This window comes from Coregonus lavaretus (genome assembly GCF_964263955.1).
Source record: "Coregonus lavaretus genome assembly, chromosome: 1".
NCBI classification, from domain to species: Eukaryota; Metazoa; Chordata; class Actinopteri; order Salmoniformes; family Salmonidae; genus Coregonus; species Coregonus lavaretus.
Window position 1 is genome coordinate 51,408,723 of NC_139988.1, and position 14,176 is coordinate 51,422,898.

Consider the following 14,176-nt stretch of genomic DNA (forward strand, 5'->3'; position numbering starts at 1 on the left):
TTGTCACCATTATCTTTAATTCAACTGTAAAGTAATAAACCCGGCAACAGCCGTTTGAACTGCAAACCACCATCTGTGTTTTAATGGACACCACCATGATAGCCCTAACTCAAACCAACAGTTACAGCAAGATGCAGTCCTTTTACCACCACAACTCTGATCAGTTTTTAGAATTATTTTGAAAATAGGAAATTGCTGGAGTTTTTATTTTGGCAAGACAAAGCGAGGGACTCTTATTTTGAAATAAGGGCTGAGGACTGCGAACAGTGCGGAGCGCCTTCTGTGGTGGTTGGGCCCATCTGCTGCCGGCATGGGGTCTCTACTTGAGGATCTTCACAGATGGGTCAAGGGACCCAGCAGAGTTTGGGATGCGGCTGTCTGATGGAGCTTCAGTCTTTGCTGAAATACTAGCACTAGTGTGGGCATTGGGATGGGTGGAAGAAGTGGGGCATAAAAGGGTAATTTTGTGTTCAGACTCTGCCGCTAGCCTGGTTGCGCTGAGAGAAGGGAAGTCAAAGGCATGTCCAAACCTGATAGAGCTGTTGATGGCATTTTAGGTAGGGGGAAATGAGGCACCAGATAAGGCAGCTCTGAAGAGGGAGGTAGATATGGTGGTCCTGTTATGGGGGGTGGAACGTAGGAGCATCATAGCAGAGGGGTTGACCCAGGAGTGGCAACGTGAGTGGAGGAACGGAGAGGGCATGTTTTTTTCCCTCCAGAATTCTGAAGGTCCATAGGTATCTGCGGATTGAAAGGAGGGATGGAGTTCTGTTGACAAGGCTGAGGTTTGGTTATTGTTACTGGGGAAACACCCAGAGGGGAAGAGTGAGGAATGTGAGGAGGTAGACTGAAGCATGTCGTCCTATAATGCAGGTGGTATGCTGAGGACAATTCTCTGTGAGCTGGCTGAGTTGGGTGTAACCACATTTTCGCTTGTAACAATGTTGGCCTCAAATGACAGGCAGCGCGAAATAGCAAAGAAGCTGTTGTTGTTTCTCTATTCCACCGGCCTGCACCTACAGGTGTGAGGCTATTAAGATATTTAAATGTATAATTCGCAATCCGATTTGAGAAAGGAAGCAAAACAGCGTCTAGTCTGCCGGAAACGCACAACTCATAGATCTACATACAAAAATATTGTGGGTGGAGTAAATCCTCTCGCTTCGCCTCTTTCTCTCTGGTTTTACCGATGATATGCATAAACCCTGGATGACTGACGCTGTATTGAAGCAACAGCGCAGCCATCTTGGCACACCTCGATTGTATTTGTATTATTATTTTGGAACCTATAGAAAGGCATTTATTAATGTCTACATTCGTTTTTGACACGTTTTATTCTTATACCACGTAAGGCAAACTTTAACACTATATTGTGAGCTAAACATAAAAATAGAAAACATTTTCCTTCGGTTTATGTATTTTTTTTTTGGGGGGGGGGGGGGTGATATTACTGTCCCCACTACAACAAAATACTTAGATTTAATTTATTTAACATCCTTAACATTTATTTGAAAAACTGTAGAATTCGATTCATTCCTATGGAGGATGCTTCTACTAGAAAGTGTCAATATGGCCGACCGGTGGCTTCAAAGCATCTCAATGGCCAAAACAATTGCAATCCAGGGTTTATATACTTCATTGGGTTTTTCCTGAAGAAAAGAGGAGCAGTTGACTTTTGCCGGGGTTAATTATATTTTAAAACCAATTAGTTAGCTACGTCGATGTCTAAGTCAAGAGTGCAATACAAGGAGAAAGGGTAGGTGCGGCCGGTGGCATGTGAACATTTAGCTACTAAGTTCTGAAACAACGGCAGCTTTCTAGCTCTGTTAGCTGTTCTAGCTAACGACGTTAGCGCACGAAAATTAGCTAAGGTAGCTATTACGCTAATGCTAGCGAGTAGCTAAACATCTTCCGACTTCATTGAGCAGGCAAGCGGTATGAAACAGCCAAGAAACTGCATTTGTTTAATTATACTAGCTAGCTATAGATAACATGCTGGTAATAATCGATAGTGGTCGGTGTTAACCGAAACACTATCGGATGGTCCTTGCTATCTGGGATCCCCACCCAGTGTTTCTTAAGCCTAGTCCCTGGGGGTGCATATTTTTATTTTTGCCCTAACACCAGACACCTGATTCCACCAATCAAAGGATTAATGAGTTGATTAGTGGAATTGGATGTGTAGTGCTAACGCAAAAATTAAAATGTGCACCCCTTCGAGTCCCCAGGATCAGGATTAAGAAACAGTTACCCGTTGAAATGTAAAATGGGTTAGGGTAGGGATTGTCAACACATGATTGTGTAAGTTAGCTTTCAACACACACACAATTTACTGATTGCCCAAAACATTTGCAACGTGATACATTAACACAAGTACTCATTTTGGAGCAGCCAACGTATCACTATAAAATACTGAATAATGGTTCACAATGGGGAAAGAAGCAGCTACTGTTATATTTGTGCAATTTTCCAATCATATGACATGGTGAGTGTGGAACTCTTCACATTTCTGGTGGTGGCTAGTACTGGCATTGTTAACTTGAAGTCTATTGCCCACATGGAAAATCATTAGTGTGTTCATCGCGCCTTGAGCCTGTGCATTTCTTTGGTTGTGTGTGACAAAAGCTGAAAAGGATTCGATTGTCTGTCTTGAACCCCCTTTGAAGGGCCCTTCTCTTCCTACTAGTGGTGGTGTACGTGCGGAATGCGAAACTGATGGTGGTTGCTTCATAGAAATAGAATAAAGGGTTGCTCTGCGCACATCTGACAGAAACAGCCTATGACGTAGCAATCAGCCTTGGTTCGTGGCTTGATAAATGGCTCATGAAAGCAAACAATTAAACTGGTCTATTTAGTTTGAAACAAGGGAGCTACATCAGAGGATTTAAACGGAGAGATATCACCAGACATACAGCAACATAAGGTAGCTATAACCTTGGAGTTTGTGGGTGGCTTTGTACGGCAGATTTTCAAGAATACGCCATCTTTGCTGCCATCTTACATAGCCAGCCTCGACGATTCGAGCCTCGTAGAGACAAGCTCCTTCATTTTTACACGAGTTAACGTTGCATGACATTTAAACCGGAATAAATGTATTGACCAACCGGTTAATTGTGGAAGACGGTGCTGTTTTAAGATGAGAAACACCTTGACATTTGTCGTCCTATGATCAAAGAAAGAGTAAAAACCAGCTGCCTGGAGAGGACATACTTTTACTCTAACAAAATACATCTTTAAAGCGTCCATTTGTATCAGTTACTTTGTTGCAAGGGACTGGTTACATGCTATATATTAGCCGATTAAAGTCAAGGCCAGAGGTAGGCATCTCGATTCACTCGCGGGCCGATTTTTGTCGGAGCGAATGCATGGTTCAGGGGGGGGATAACATAATTATAATAATTAGTACACTAACTACAAATGGACAACTATGCCCAAAAAGACAGGTAGTGATTGAGTAAAAGTTTTAGGATGCGGTATTGTTGTGGGCTCAATAATGACAGAGTGAGTGAGGGATATTATGTGAGATACCTCAAAGCTAGTGTTGGGCCGAGTCAACAAGAAGCCATGAGACCAATTCAGAACTAATAGCCTAGCCTAAACATTCCTTCCAACTTAATTCCCTTGCTAAAATGAACAATTTTTGTTAATGCTTAGTGGTTAAGAGCGTTGTGCCAGTAACCGAAAGGTCGCTGGTTCTAATCCCCAAGCTGACTAGGTGAAAAATCTGTCGATGTGTCCTTGAGCAAGGTACTTAACCCTAATTGCTCCAGTAAATCGCTCTGGATAAGAGCGTCTGCTAAATGACAATTAAAATATATATATATGTCTCCACACATGCTACTGATTAACGGTATACAGCACTCAGTAGATTTTGAAGTACAGTAGGCTCTCCCTGTGGAGCCTGGACCCTGATCTTGAACCTGTTGGTGGTCACAATGACAATTAGTCTACTGTAATGGTAGTCTGATACTTAATTTTCCCCAAATGCTCTATGTTCCTGTTAAGAGATGTAAAGCAGAAGTGAAAAAGGAGAGAAAGCAGGAAAAAATAATAATATATGTATTCACTAACTGTAAGTCGCTCTGGATAAGAGCGTCTGCTAAATGACTAAAATGTAAATGTAAAATGTATGTGGTGGTTTCACAGCAAAAGGGAACAGAAATGTAACCTCTCAGTGCTGACAGTAAAATATTTACATACTCACGCAATATTTAGACTAGGGGAAGCACTTGCTTTATTAGTGCATAGCCAATAAACTTTGTTGATTGTTCGAGAACACCCCCTATTCGGCAGACAGTGGTTCACTAAACCAAGGGAGGATTTAAGTCTTTGGAAAGAAAACACAAATAAATGCTGTTCTGTCAAAAAGTAACATACTATACAGTGAGCTCCATAATTCATTGGACAGTGACCATTGTTTTGTTATTTTGGTTCTGTACTCTAGCACTTTGAGTTTGAAAGGATACAATGACAATGAGCGTGAAGTGCAGACTGTCAGCTTTAATTTGAGGGTATTTTCATACATATCGGATGAACCGTTTAGAAATGACAGCACCTTTTGTACATGGTCCCCCCATTTTAAGGTACTACAAGTATTTGTTAAATTGGCTTCACAGATGTGTGTCGTTAGGCAGGTGTATTCATTTGTGTCGTTAGTGAATGCAGGAGAGCTGTTGATGAATAGTAATGATTCTAGACGTTGCTATTGCCTTTGGAGGTTGTTATTGGGGTGTGACAACATGAGGAAGACAGCAGTGTCGATGCAAATGAAGTTGGACGTCATAAGGCTCAGAAATGAAAATCAATCATTCAGGAACATTGCAAAAACCCTGGCCATGCCCAAGTCAACAGTTTTGTTCATCATTAACAAGAAAAAAACAACCGGTGAACTCAATTATGTCAAAAGACCCGGTAGACAGAGGAAGACCACTGTAGTGGATGACCGGAGAATACTCTCTATGGTGAAGAAAAAACCCCTGATAACAGATCAAAAACACTCTCCTGGATGCAGGTGTAGATGTGTCAAAGTCTACCATACGCAGAAGACTACACCAGCAGGACTACAGAGGGTACACTACAAGATGCAAACCACTGATAAGCCTGAAGAACAGAAAGGCAAGATTACAGTTTGCTAAAAAGCACCTAAAAGAGCCCCAAGAGTTCTGGAAAAAAGTATTGTGGACAGATGAGACAAAGATTAACATGTACCAGAGTGATGGAAAGACAAAAGTGTGGAGAAAAAAAAGAAATGCCCATGATCCAAAGCATACCACCTCATCCATGAAACATGGTGGAGGGGGTGTTATGGCTTGGGCCTGTATGGCTGCCAGTGGAACAGGCTCACTTGTCTTCATCGATGATGTGACTGCAGACAGAAGTAGAACAATGAATTCTGAAGTCTACAGAAATATTTTATCTGCTCAGATAAAACCAAATGCCTCCAAACTCATTGGACGGCACTTAATCATGCAACAAGAGTTCCCCAGACCAAAAAAAAAAAAAAAAAAAAAAAAAGACCCTAAACATACTGCTAGAGCAACAAAGGGGTTTTTGATGGCCAAAAAGTGGAAAATCCTTGACTGGCGGAGTCAATCACCAGATCTGAATCCAATTGAACATGCATTTTACATGCTGAAGAGGAGACTTAAGGCAATAAGTCCCCGAAACAAGCAGGAACTTAAGATGGCTGCAGTACAGGCCTGGCAGAGCATCACCAGGGAAGATACCCAGCGTCTGGTGATGGCGATGCATCGCAGACTTCAAGCAGTCATTGCATGCAAAGGATATGCGACCAAATATTAACAATGATTACTTTATTCTACATTATGTTAAACTGTCCAATGTTTTTTGATGCCCGAAAATGGGGGGGACCATGTACAAAAGCTTCTATAATTCGTAAACGGTTCATCCGATATGTATGAAAATACCCTCAAATTAAAGCTGACAGTCTGCACTTCACCCTCATTGTCATTGTATCCTTTCAAACTCAAAGTGCTAGAGTACAGAACCAAAATAACAAAAGAATGGTCACTGTCCAGTGAATTATGGAGCTCACTGTATATCAAAGTCCAACCCTATAACAACTGTGCCTCTGCAGAATGTTTACCATGGAGGAGCACGAGAAGGCCACCCTCAGGCAGTGTGTGCAGGCTCGCTGTCAGCTGGAGGAGGCCATCAGTGGGGTGACGAGGGCTGAGGCCCAGCTCAAGGATAACTCCAGAGAGGTGAGTCAGCCATCAAAGACCCTCTTACAGCCCTTGGCCCCACCCAGGGATGACACAGTTCTAGTGGCTCAGTAGGAACTCCCACAGGGTCAGTCTTCATGCCCCGGTTATGTCAGGACATACAATGGGCACTATGCTGTAAACACAGTGCTTTTCATGGATTTAGGACAAGCACCATGGTTAGTCACCCCAGGCCTCAGGAAGGCAGATGGCTTTGGGTGTGTATGTTTTGATGTGCTGGGAAGCCTAGCACACCTGGCAGGGTAATCATTAGTTTTCCACAAACTGATCCATGGCATTATTGTATGTCATAACTGTGGCAGACACGCTAAGCCCTGACATGTTAGAGATGTGTTGTTAAAATGGGTCTTTGTCCTCCTGTCGTGACCACAGTTAATGATTAGTATGTGGCTCATGTTATGAGGGTGAGAAGGGGAACCGGAGAGACCAATAATTGAAACATGACTACGGGATAGAGTTCCCCAGACCTGCCTTTATAAGGCAGCAGCGGGGGAGAGGCTGGTCATTGCAGTCTGCGAGGACTCCGACAGCAGAGTATCCACTACTGCAGCAGCTCACTTCTCATTGCGTCTTAGAGAATCATCCAGCCCTTTTCTGACTAACCAGCAGAGGAATAGGTAAAACCTTATGTTATTGCCCTTCTTCTTTGCCCTTATGCTAGGAGCAGATTGCAGATGGGTGTGTAGGTCATTGCGCTGTCTTGTCTGTGTGTCTGACCTTGCTTAGCGTCAGCAGCAGGAGATTAAAGAACCTGCTTAGCCCCTGAGTGCTCCGTATCAGAGAGACATCTCAGGGCCGTGACTTGACAGCAGTGTTTGTATTTGTGTGTGTACGTATTCTCGTATCTATCTAATACATACACTACCGTTCAAAAGTTTGGGGTCACTTAGAAATGTCCTTGTTTTCGAAAGAAAATCATTTTTTTTGTCCATTAAAATAACATCAAATTGATCAGAAATACAGTGTAGACATTGTTAATGTTGTAAATGGCTATTGTAGCTGGAAATGGCTGATTTGTAATGGAATATCTACATAGGTGTACAGAGGCCCATTATCAGCAACCATCAGTCCTGTGTTCCAATGGCACGTTGTGTTTGCTAATCCAAGTTTATCATTTTAAAAGGCTAATTGATCATTAGAAAACCCTTTTGAATTATGTTAGCGCAGCTGAAAACTGTTGTGCTGATTTAAAGAAGCAATAAAACTGGCCTTCTTGAGACTAGTTGAGTATCTGGAGCATCAGCAATTGTGGGTTCGATTACAGGCTCAAAATGGCCAATGTCTGTCAGCGTAGTGTCCAGAGCATGGAGGCGCTACCAGGAGACAGGCCAGTACATCAGGAGACGTGGAGGAGGCCGTAGGAGGGCAACAACCCAGCAGCAGGACTGCTACCTCCGCCTTTGTGCAAGGAGGAGCAGGAGGAGCACTGCCAGAGCCCTGCAAAATGACCTCCAGCAGGCCACAAATGTGCATGTGTCTGCTCAAACGGTCAGAAACGGACTCCATGAGGGTGGTATGAGGGCCCGACTTCCACAGGTGGGGGTTGTGCTTACAGCCCAACACCGTGCAGGACGTTTGGCATTTGCCAGAGAACACCAAGATTGGCAAATTCGCCACTGGCGCCCTGTGCTCTTCACAGATGAAAGCAGGTTCACACTGAGCACGTGACAGACGTGACAGAGTTGGGAGACGCCGTGGAGAACGTTCTGCTGCCTGCAACATCCTCCAGCATGACCGGTTTGGCGGTGGGTCAGTCATGGTGTGGGGTGGCATTTCTTTAGGGGGCCGCACAGCCCTCCATGTGCTCGCCAGAGGTAGCCTGACTGCCATTAGGTGATGAGATCCTCAGACCCCTTGTGAGACCATATGCTGGTGCGGTTGGCCCTGGGTTCCTCCTAATGCAAGACAATGCCAGACCTCATGTGGCTGGAGTGTGTCAGCAGTTCCTGCAAGAGGAAGGCATTGATGCTATGGACTGGCCCGCCCGTTCCCCAGACCTGAATCCAATTGAGCACATCTGGGACATCATGTCTCGCTCCATCCACCAACGCCACGTTGCACCACAGACTGTCCAGGAGTTGGCGGATGCTTTAGTCCAGGTCTGGGAGGAGATCCCTCAGGAGACCATCCGCCACCTCATCAGGAGCATGCCCAGGCGTTGAAGGGAGGTCATACAGGCACGTGGAGGCCACACACACTACTGAGCCTCATTTTGACTTGTTTTAAGGACATTACATCAAAGTTGGATCAGCCTGTAGTGTGGTTTTCCACTTAAATTTTGAGGGTGACTCCAAATCCAGACCTCCATTTTATTTCCATTGATCATTTTTGTGTGATTTTGTTGTCAGCACATTCAACAGTATTTAATAAGATTATTTCATTCATTCAGATCTAGGATGTGTTATTTTAGTGTTCCCTTTATTTTTTTGAGCTGTGTATGTATGTGTGTGTGTGTGTGTGTGTGTATATATATATTTTTTTTTTACTGTTTTGCTAATTTCTCTTGTTTACAGGTGAAGTCCCAGCTTCACACCTGTATCAGCAGACACCTGGAGTCTATGCGTTCCCGTGAGGTGTGGCTGCTGGAGCAGATTGACCTTGTGGAGCAGCTAAAGGGAGAGGCTCTGCAGGCACAGCTATATCAGCTTCACTGGGTGAGTATTACCCCAGTGTCTGCACACTCACTGCAAGATTCTCTGTACTGCACAGTGTCTGCTCAGAAACCTCTGAAGATCAAGTTCTATTTTGTCTCTTACTTCAGTGACCACCTCTTCGTGTTAATGGTGCCCAGTCTGACCTTCTCCTTTTCTCTCCCTCTCTCTTTTGCCCACAGCTCCGAGGCCAGTTTGACATTCTCATTCATCAGCTGGAAAACTCCAACAGCAACGATCTGGCCAACCAGCTCACCAGCTGCATGGAAAAGTAAGAGCCGGCACAGTGGCCTCTGTCTTCGATTGAATGTAGTTTGGGAGTCGGCATTCGCAATTAAGACATGGCGCTTGAGCAATCATTTCAGCCTTTCTGTATTTGCTTCCATAATACCGCTATAATTTTCAGTTAGACTTAGTCACAGGTTAGAACCTGAAGCTTGGAATGCGTTAGTAGAGGATGACAAGATGTGTTGGGTGAATTTTGGGCGGAGTACTAAAATGTCTCCTCTCTGTGTGTTCAGGTTATCTTCTCTGAACCTGACTCCTGAGGAAACCCCTGAGATGAGCTTCCAGGCTGACACTCGTTCCCTGCGTCAGGCCATCACCTCCTTTGGCACCATTGCCACCCAGGTACGTGACCCACTGGGAGCTACAAGCAGAAATGCACACATAGCTTATGTTTACTAAAGGTATATTTAATACGGTTTTGACATGTGCATTTATATTTAATATATCAGTAGTAGTCAAGGAAAGAGTGTTAGAAAATAATTCTGATGTTCTTTGGAGGTATACAATTGCATGTTATCAATATGCTGGGGATTGGAGTTTGAGATAACATAGTGATTGTATTGGTTATGCTGTCCTAGATGACTGACTGCCTTGTGGCCTAGTTCCTCGATCCATGTTATGTGTTACTGCTTCTTACATAATACCCTGACACCTCCCACATGTTCTTTCACTATTGATATAATGTTCATAACTTCCCTTTCCCCTCCCCAGCACATGGAAGGAGGCCCCGGGCTGAATATCGCCTCTCAAAGCTCAAATACCAGTGAGCGACAATGGCTTCAGCAGGGTTGTCCAATCGCAGCTAAGAAACAGGTTTGTACCTTGATAATGTCACAGATAACACTTTTCCATGTAAAGCGGTGACTCCTCTGGTATGCATGCATGGAGTCCCCACACACACAGAAGGACACTACTGACATGACCACTCCTTTTTTTTTATGGTAGAGGGTGGAGTCTGCATCTCTTGCCGACTGGCTCCTTGGAAACCGTCCAGAGACTACAGCCCCAGTTGGATACCAGTCAAGCAAGAACCCACAGGATTGGTTGATCACTCGCAGGGATGTTCAGGTGAGACCAGATGGTGGGAAATTAACTTCTTTAGTCTATCTCAAATCTGCTCAGAGGAGCAGGATGAACTTTTAATTAACATTTACCATATCTAATTTCACATGAAAACCACTTGGATTCCATTGGAAGTTAATAAGTCAAAATAGTGTTGAAATTTAGAGTTGCAGGGCTGATTACACCCAGACTATCACAGGGTGTGTTTTTAGCATCTGGACTAAAGTTGTATTTTTCCTCTGTCCTCCAGTCATCTTGCCCCATGGCCCCCTTTTACTTCCACAAGCCCTGGGGCCAGCTGAAGGATCTGGAGATGTGGCTGCAAAAGGAGAAGACTCCCATCAGAGAGAGAACCAGCTGTAGTACCAGCAGCAGCTCAACCTTCTCCATCGAGAAAATCGATGAGTTTGAGATAGACATGGCTCTGGAGGAAGAGGTGGGCCGAGAGGAGGAGGAAGAGAGGGCCAATACAGATGACCTGAGCGACTGGCTCCTCACCCCGGCAACCGTTGCCAAGGAAACCACCAGCAAGAGCTGCCAGGCATCTGACCCTGACAGGTGGAAGCAGGTCTTCAAGCCTTTCCAGGAGGGCTTCTCCTCCAGCGAGTGGCTGCCCAAATCCGACTGCGGCTCGTGCTGTGCCACCCGCACCAAGTCCGTGGAGATTGAGAATCTGGGCAAACTCTTGTGCCTGAAGACCCTCCCAGCCTCAGCAGCCATCACCCCTGCTGCCACCCCCGCCTCCACCACACCCCAAACCCCCAACACACCCAGCCCTGTGGAGATCTGGCTGCAGCAGGCCATTCCAGTACAGCAGTCGTGCAAAGCCAACGAGTCCTGCTCCAGCTACTCTCAATGTGTGTGTGACGAGAACTGCGGCAAAGAAGCCCTCTGCGCCTGGCTCCTCAAGAAGGAGGGTCGGGACAAGAACGGGGTCTCTGTGGACAAGAACAACCCCAGCAAGCAGTCCACCCTCTACAACCAAGAACAGAAGGTTCAGGCCATCCTGGAGGCCTGGCTCTACCCTAGCAAGCCTCGCAAGACCATGGGCTCCACATCCCCAGTCCTGTCATCCCTCTCAGCCTGGGTGTCTCCACCAGCCTCCCAGGGTGAGAAGGCCAGCATGGAGGAACACTGCTCCCAGTTCAATGGCCCCAAGTCAGAAAGCCCCTTAAGCAAACCACTGCAGCCAGAGTGCTGGGTTTTACCTGAGAAGACACACAGTAGCACTGCTGCCACACCGAGTCAGGAGAGTACAAAGGAGCAACCCAGCACAGAACCAGAGGAGGACAAGTGGCTTCTACGCAAGAGGGCCAATGCTCAGGTAAGGTTATGGATCATGAACTGATTGGACAAACTCGCGTATAGTAGTCTTTGCATTCTTAGTTTTGTAATCTGTCAACCAGTGAATCTATTTAAGCCTCAAGCAAAAGCTGGGTCACTGACATACTGTGTTCCTTGGTCTGATTTCAGGAGCGACATGCCCTTCCCACAGTATGTGATCTATTTTCCTGTATGAAAATTGGTGGAGACAAAGAGAAGTGGCTACACAGGGTCCCTATACAGGTAAGAATCTTAATAGTCCCCAAGGGGTGCACCTTTTGGTTTTTGCCCTAGCGCTACAAAGCTGACTCAAATAATCAATGCTTGATGATGAGTTGATTATTTGAATCAGCTTTGTAGTGCTATGGCAAAAACCAAAAGGTGCACCCCTTGGGGTCACCAGGACCAAGTTTGGGAAATGCTGAAATAGTCATTCATATTTCTCTGAACACCAACATGGGATTATTTTGGTCCATTTTGTTAATTATTTTTTCCTGAATTAATTAGACTTCCTTTCCCTGTCTTTTCCAGATGTGACAAGTATATCCAGTAGTTTTTTAAAATATTTTCTTTGAGGATTCTATTGTGGAGCCACTTAAAAGCTGATCATCGCACACACTGTCTTGATTCGCCTTTCCCTACAATTCTCTTCTGGGACTGGGCTTTTTTCTTTTCCTTTCTTTCTTGTCATGGAGATGTGCCTCCCACCCCCAGTCTGAAGTAGACTGGGGTTTGTGGAGCTACTGCCAGTTGACCATTATCTGATTGTTCTGAGCATTTAGGTCTGATGGAATTCTGTGAATTTGCCTTCTATAATCACAGTAGAGTTCTCAATGCCATGTCAAGCTAGCAAGATTAGCCTTGGATCTAAAGCTAATCCTCAATGTGATTGAAAATCACTAGTCTCGAGAAAGGACCAGCTGACATGAATATGTCAAATTATTTTCCTTTGGTTTGGGGTGATGGGAGTGAGGTAGGAGGTTTGGGTGCGACAGAAAGAAGATATTTTAATCAACCATATTTTAGGAAATACTTGTTTTTATGGAATGTGGTAAAGGGTTCTCAAATGTACATCACTAATATGAGTGGCAGGTCATTGTAGTGGTCTTCACAGGATTCCATCAGTCTGTGACTATGGCTTGTGGGTATTTAGTTAACCCCTCATACTCAAATAAGAGTATCAAGTAATGTAAGCAAAGCTATTATTTTCATTGATTTCTATTTAATTGTATATGTATTCTTCTGATCTTACACGCTAAACCTAAAGTTATTCACAATTACCAATAAATCGACCCTTATCGCACTACCATAACTCTATAGAGCTCTGGTTTATGTGCCTAAAGTTCGCTTCATTGTATTTAGCGGATACATTGTGAAAACAGGGTTGGCTTGCCTCCTATATATCACCTGTGTGTTGAGATCTTCACTGCTGTGAAAGAGTTGATTGTTTTCATGTTACAAAATATGCAAGCTGAAAACGTTGTGCCCAATATAGAGATTCCATTGATATGACTTTCGATTGGCTGAATCCATTGAAGCAAACATCTACTGCGTAATCATTTGAGTACCTATCAAAATAACATGTATTGATAACCAATGGTGTGTATGTCTTTCTGCATAATACCTCTTTAGATGTCTCTCCATAGTGGTTAGAACAAAGATGCTTCAAAATGTTTACATGGCTCTCGGCGTTGGAGAGGAGAAACCCAATAGACGGGTTGGTTGTTTAGCATCAAAACCAACTGGTGCGCAACTATGGGGCAAACGGGGTTGGTTTAGATTGTTGACAACATGTAAACTATATTTAGTCTCAATGTTTGTTGCTAGCTATCTGACCGTTCAGTCATAACGTGAGGCTTCAAGACACATCGATGCGCGCATCAGTTTCATGACGTCAGCCAACCCGTCTATGGTGCTCGATGAATGGGTCTAGTGTTTGATACTAGGACTTGGTTTTTCAGTTCATCTGGGGGGGGCTGTGCAAATGCTTTTTACCATAAAGTATAACTATCCATATGATCACTTGTTACGCTCTCTGCTGTGATACCTGTACCATATAACTCTTAATAAAAACAAGTAAACCTTGAGTGCTGTGGTTGGACTTCCTCATTTCGGAAACCTAGTATTGAGTTTGAACTTTTATTGCCCAAACCAAGTTGCAAGCATAGGCAGTTGGTCTTGAGAAATGCACAGTGCAGTATTATCCAATGTTGTGCTGTTGCAACTGAGTTGTGGATTAGATAAACCAGTTGCAGCAGTCTTCCCATGATTACCGATGACTGACATTGGCCAAAGATCAACCCAAATATAGACTTGGCTTGATTACTTGTTACCTAACAATTATAAACGTTGCCTTTTGGAGCTAGAAATGTGAAGACATTTGTTCTCAAACAGCAAAAGCAATAAATCACATTACTTCCGAGATATGATAAGCAGAACAGACTTAATAGCCTCCTTTTCCTCTCGTGTGTTTACTTCTTATCTTTGGGCATGTCAGGTGAAGTCACAAGATGGCTTGGTACGACATTACAGGGCAGGTAGCCTAGCAGTTAAGAGCGTTGGGCGAGTAACAGATTAAAATCTGATGTGCTCTTGAGCAAGGCACTT

General features: G+C 44.3%; 1 protein-coding gene across 2 annotated transcripts; it reads left to right on the forward strand.

Moving 5' to 3' along the window:
* The first annotated feature begins 1,637 nt into the window (after positions 1–1,637).
* LOC311109140 (nuclear receptor coactivator 4-like) lies at positions 1,638–13,656 on the forward strand. 2 transcript variants are annotated; one of them, XM_084151961.1, is made up of 10 exons: positions 1,638–1,756; positions 6,098–6,224; positions 8,759–8,899; positions 9,079–9,167; positions 9,418–9,526; positions 9,896–9,997; positions 10,130–10,252; positions 10,497–11,570; positions 11,720–11,812; positions 12,101–13,656. In XM_084151961.1, exons 1-10 carry the CDS (start codon positions 1,722–1,724, stop codon positions 12,104–12,106), a joined length of 1,899 nt encoding a protein of 632 aa, XP_084008087.1. In that variant the 5' UTR covers positions 1,638–1,721; the 3' UTR covers positions 12,107–13,656. The 2 variants fall into 2 exon arrangements, with proteins under 2 accessions (XP_084008087.1, XP_084008088.1); XM_084151962.1 differs by lacking the exon at positions 1,638–1,756 and adding an exon at positions 2,742–2,923.
* The last annotated feature ends 520 nt before the right edge of the window (positions 13,657–14,176 follow it).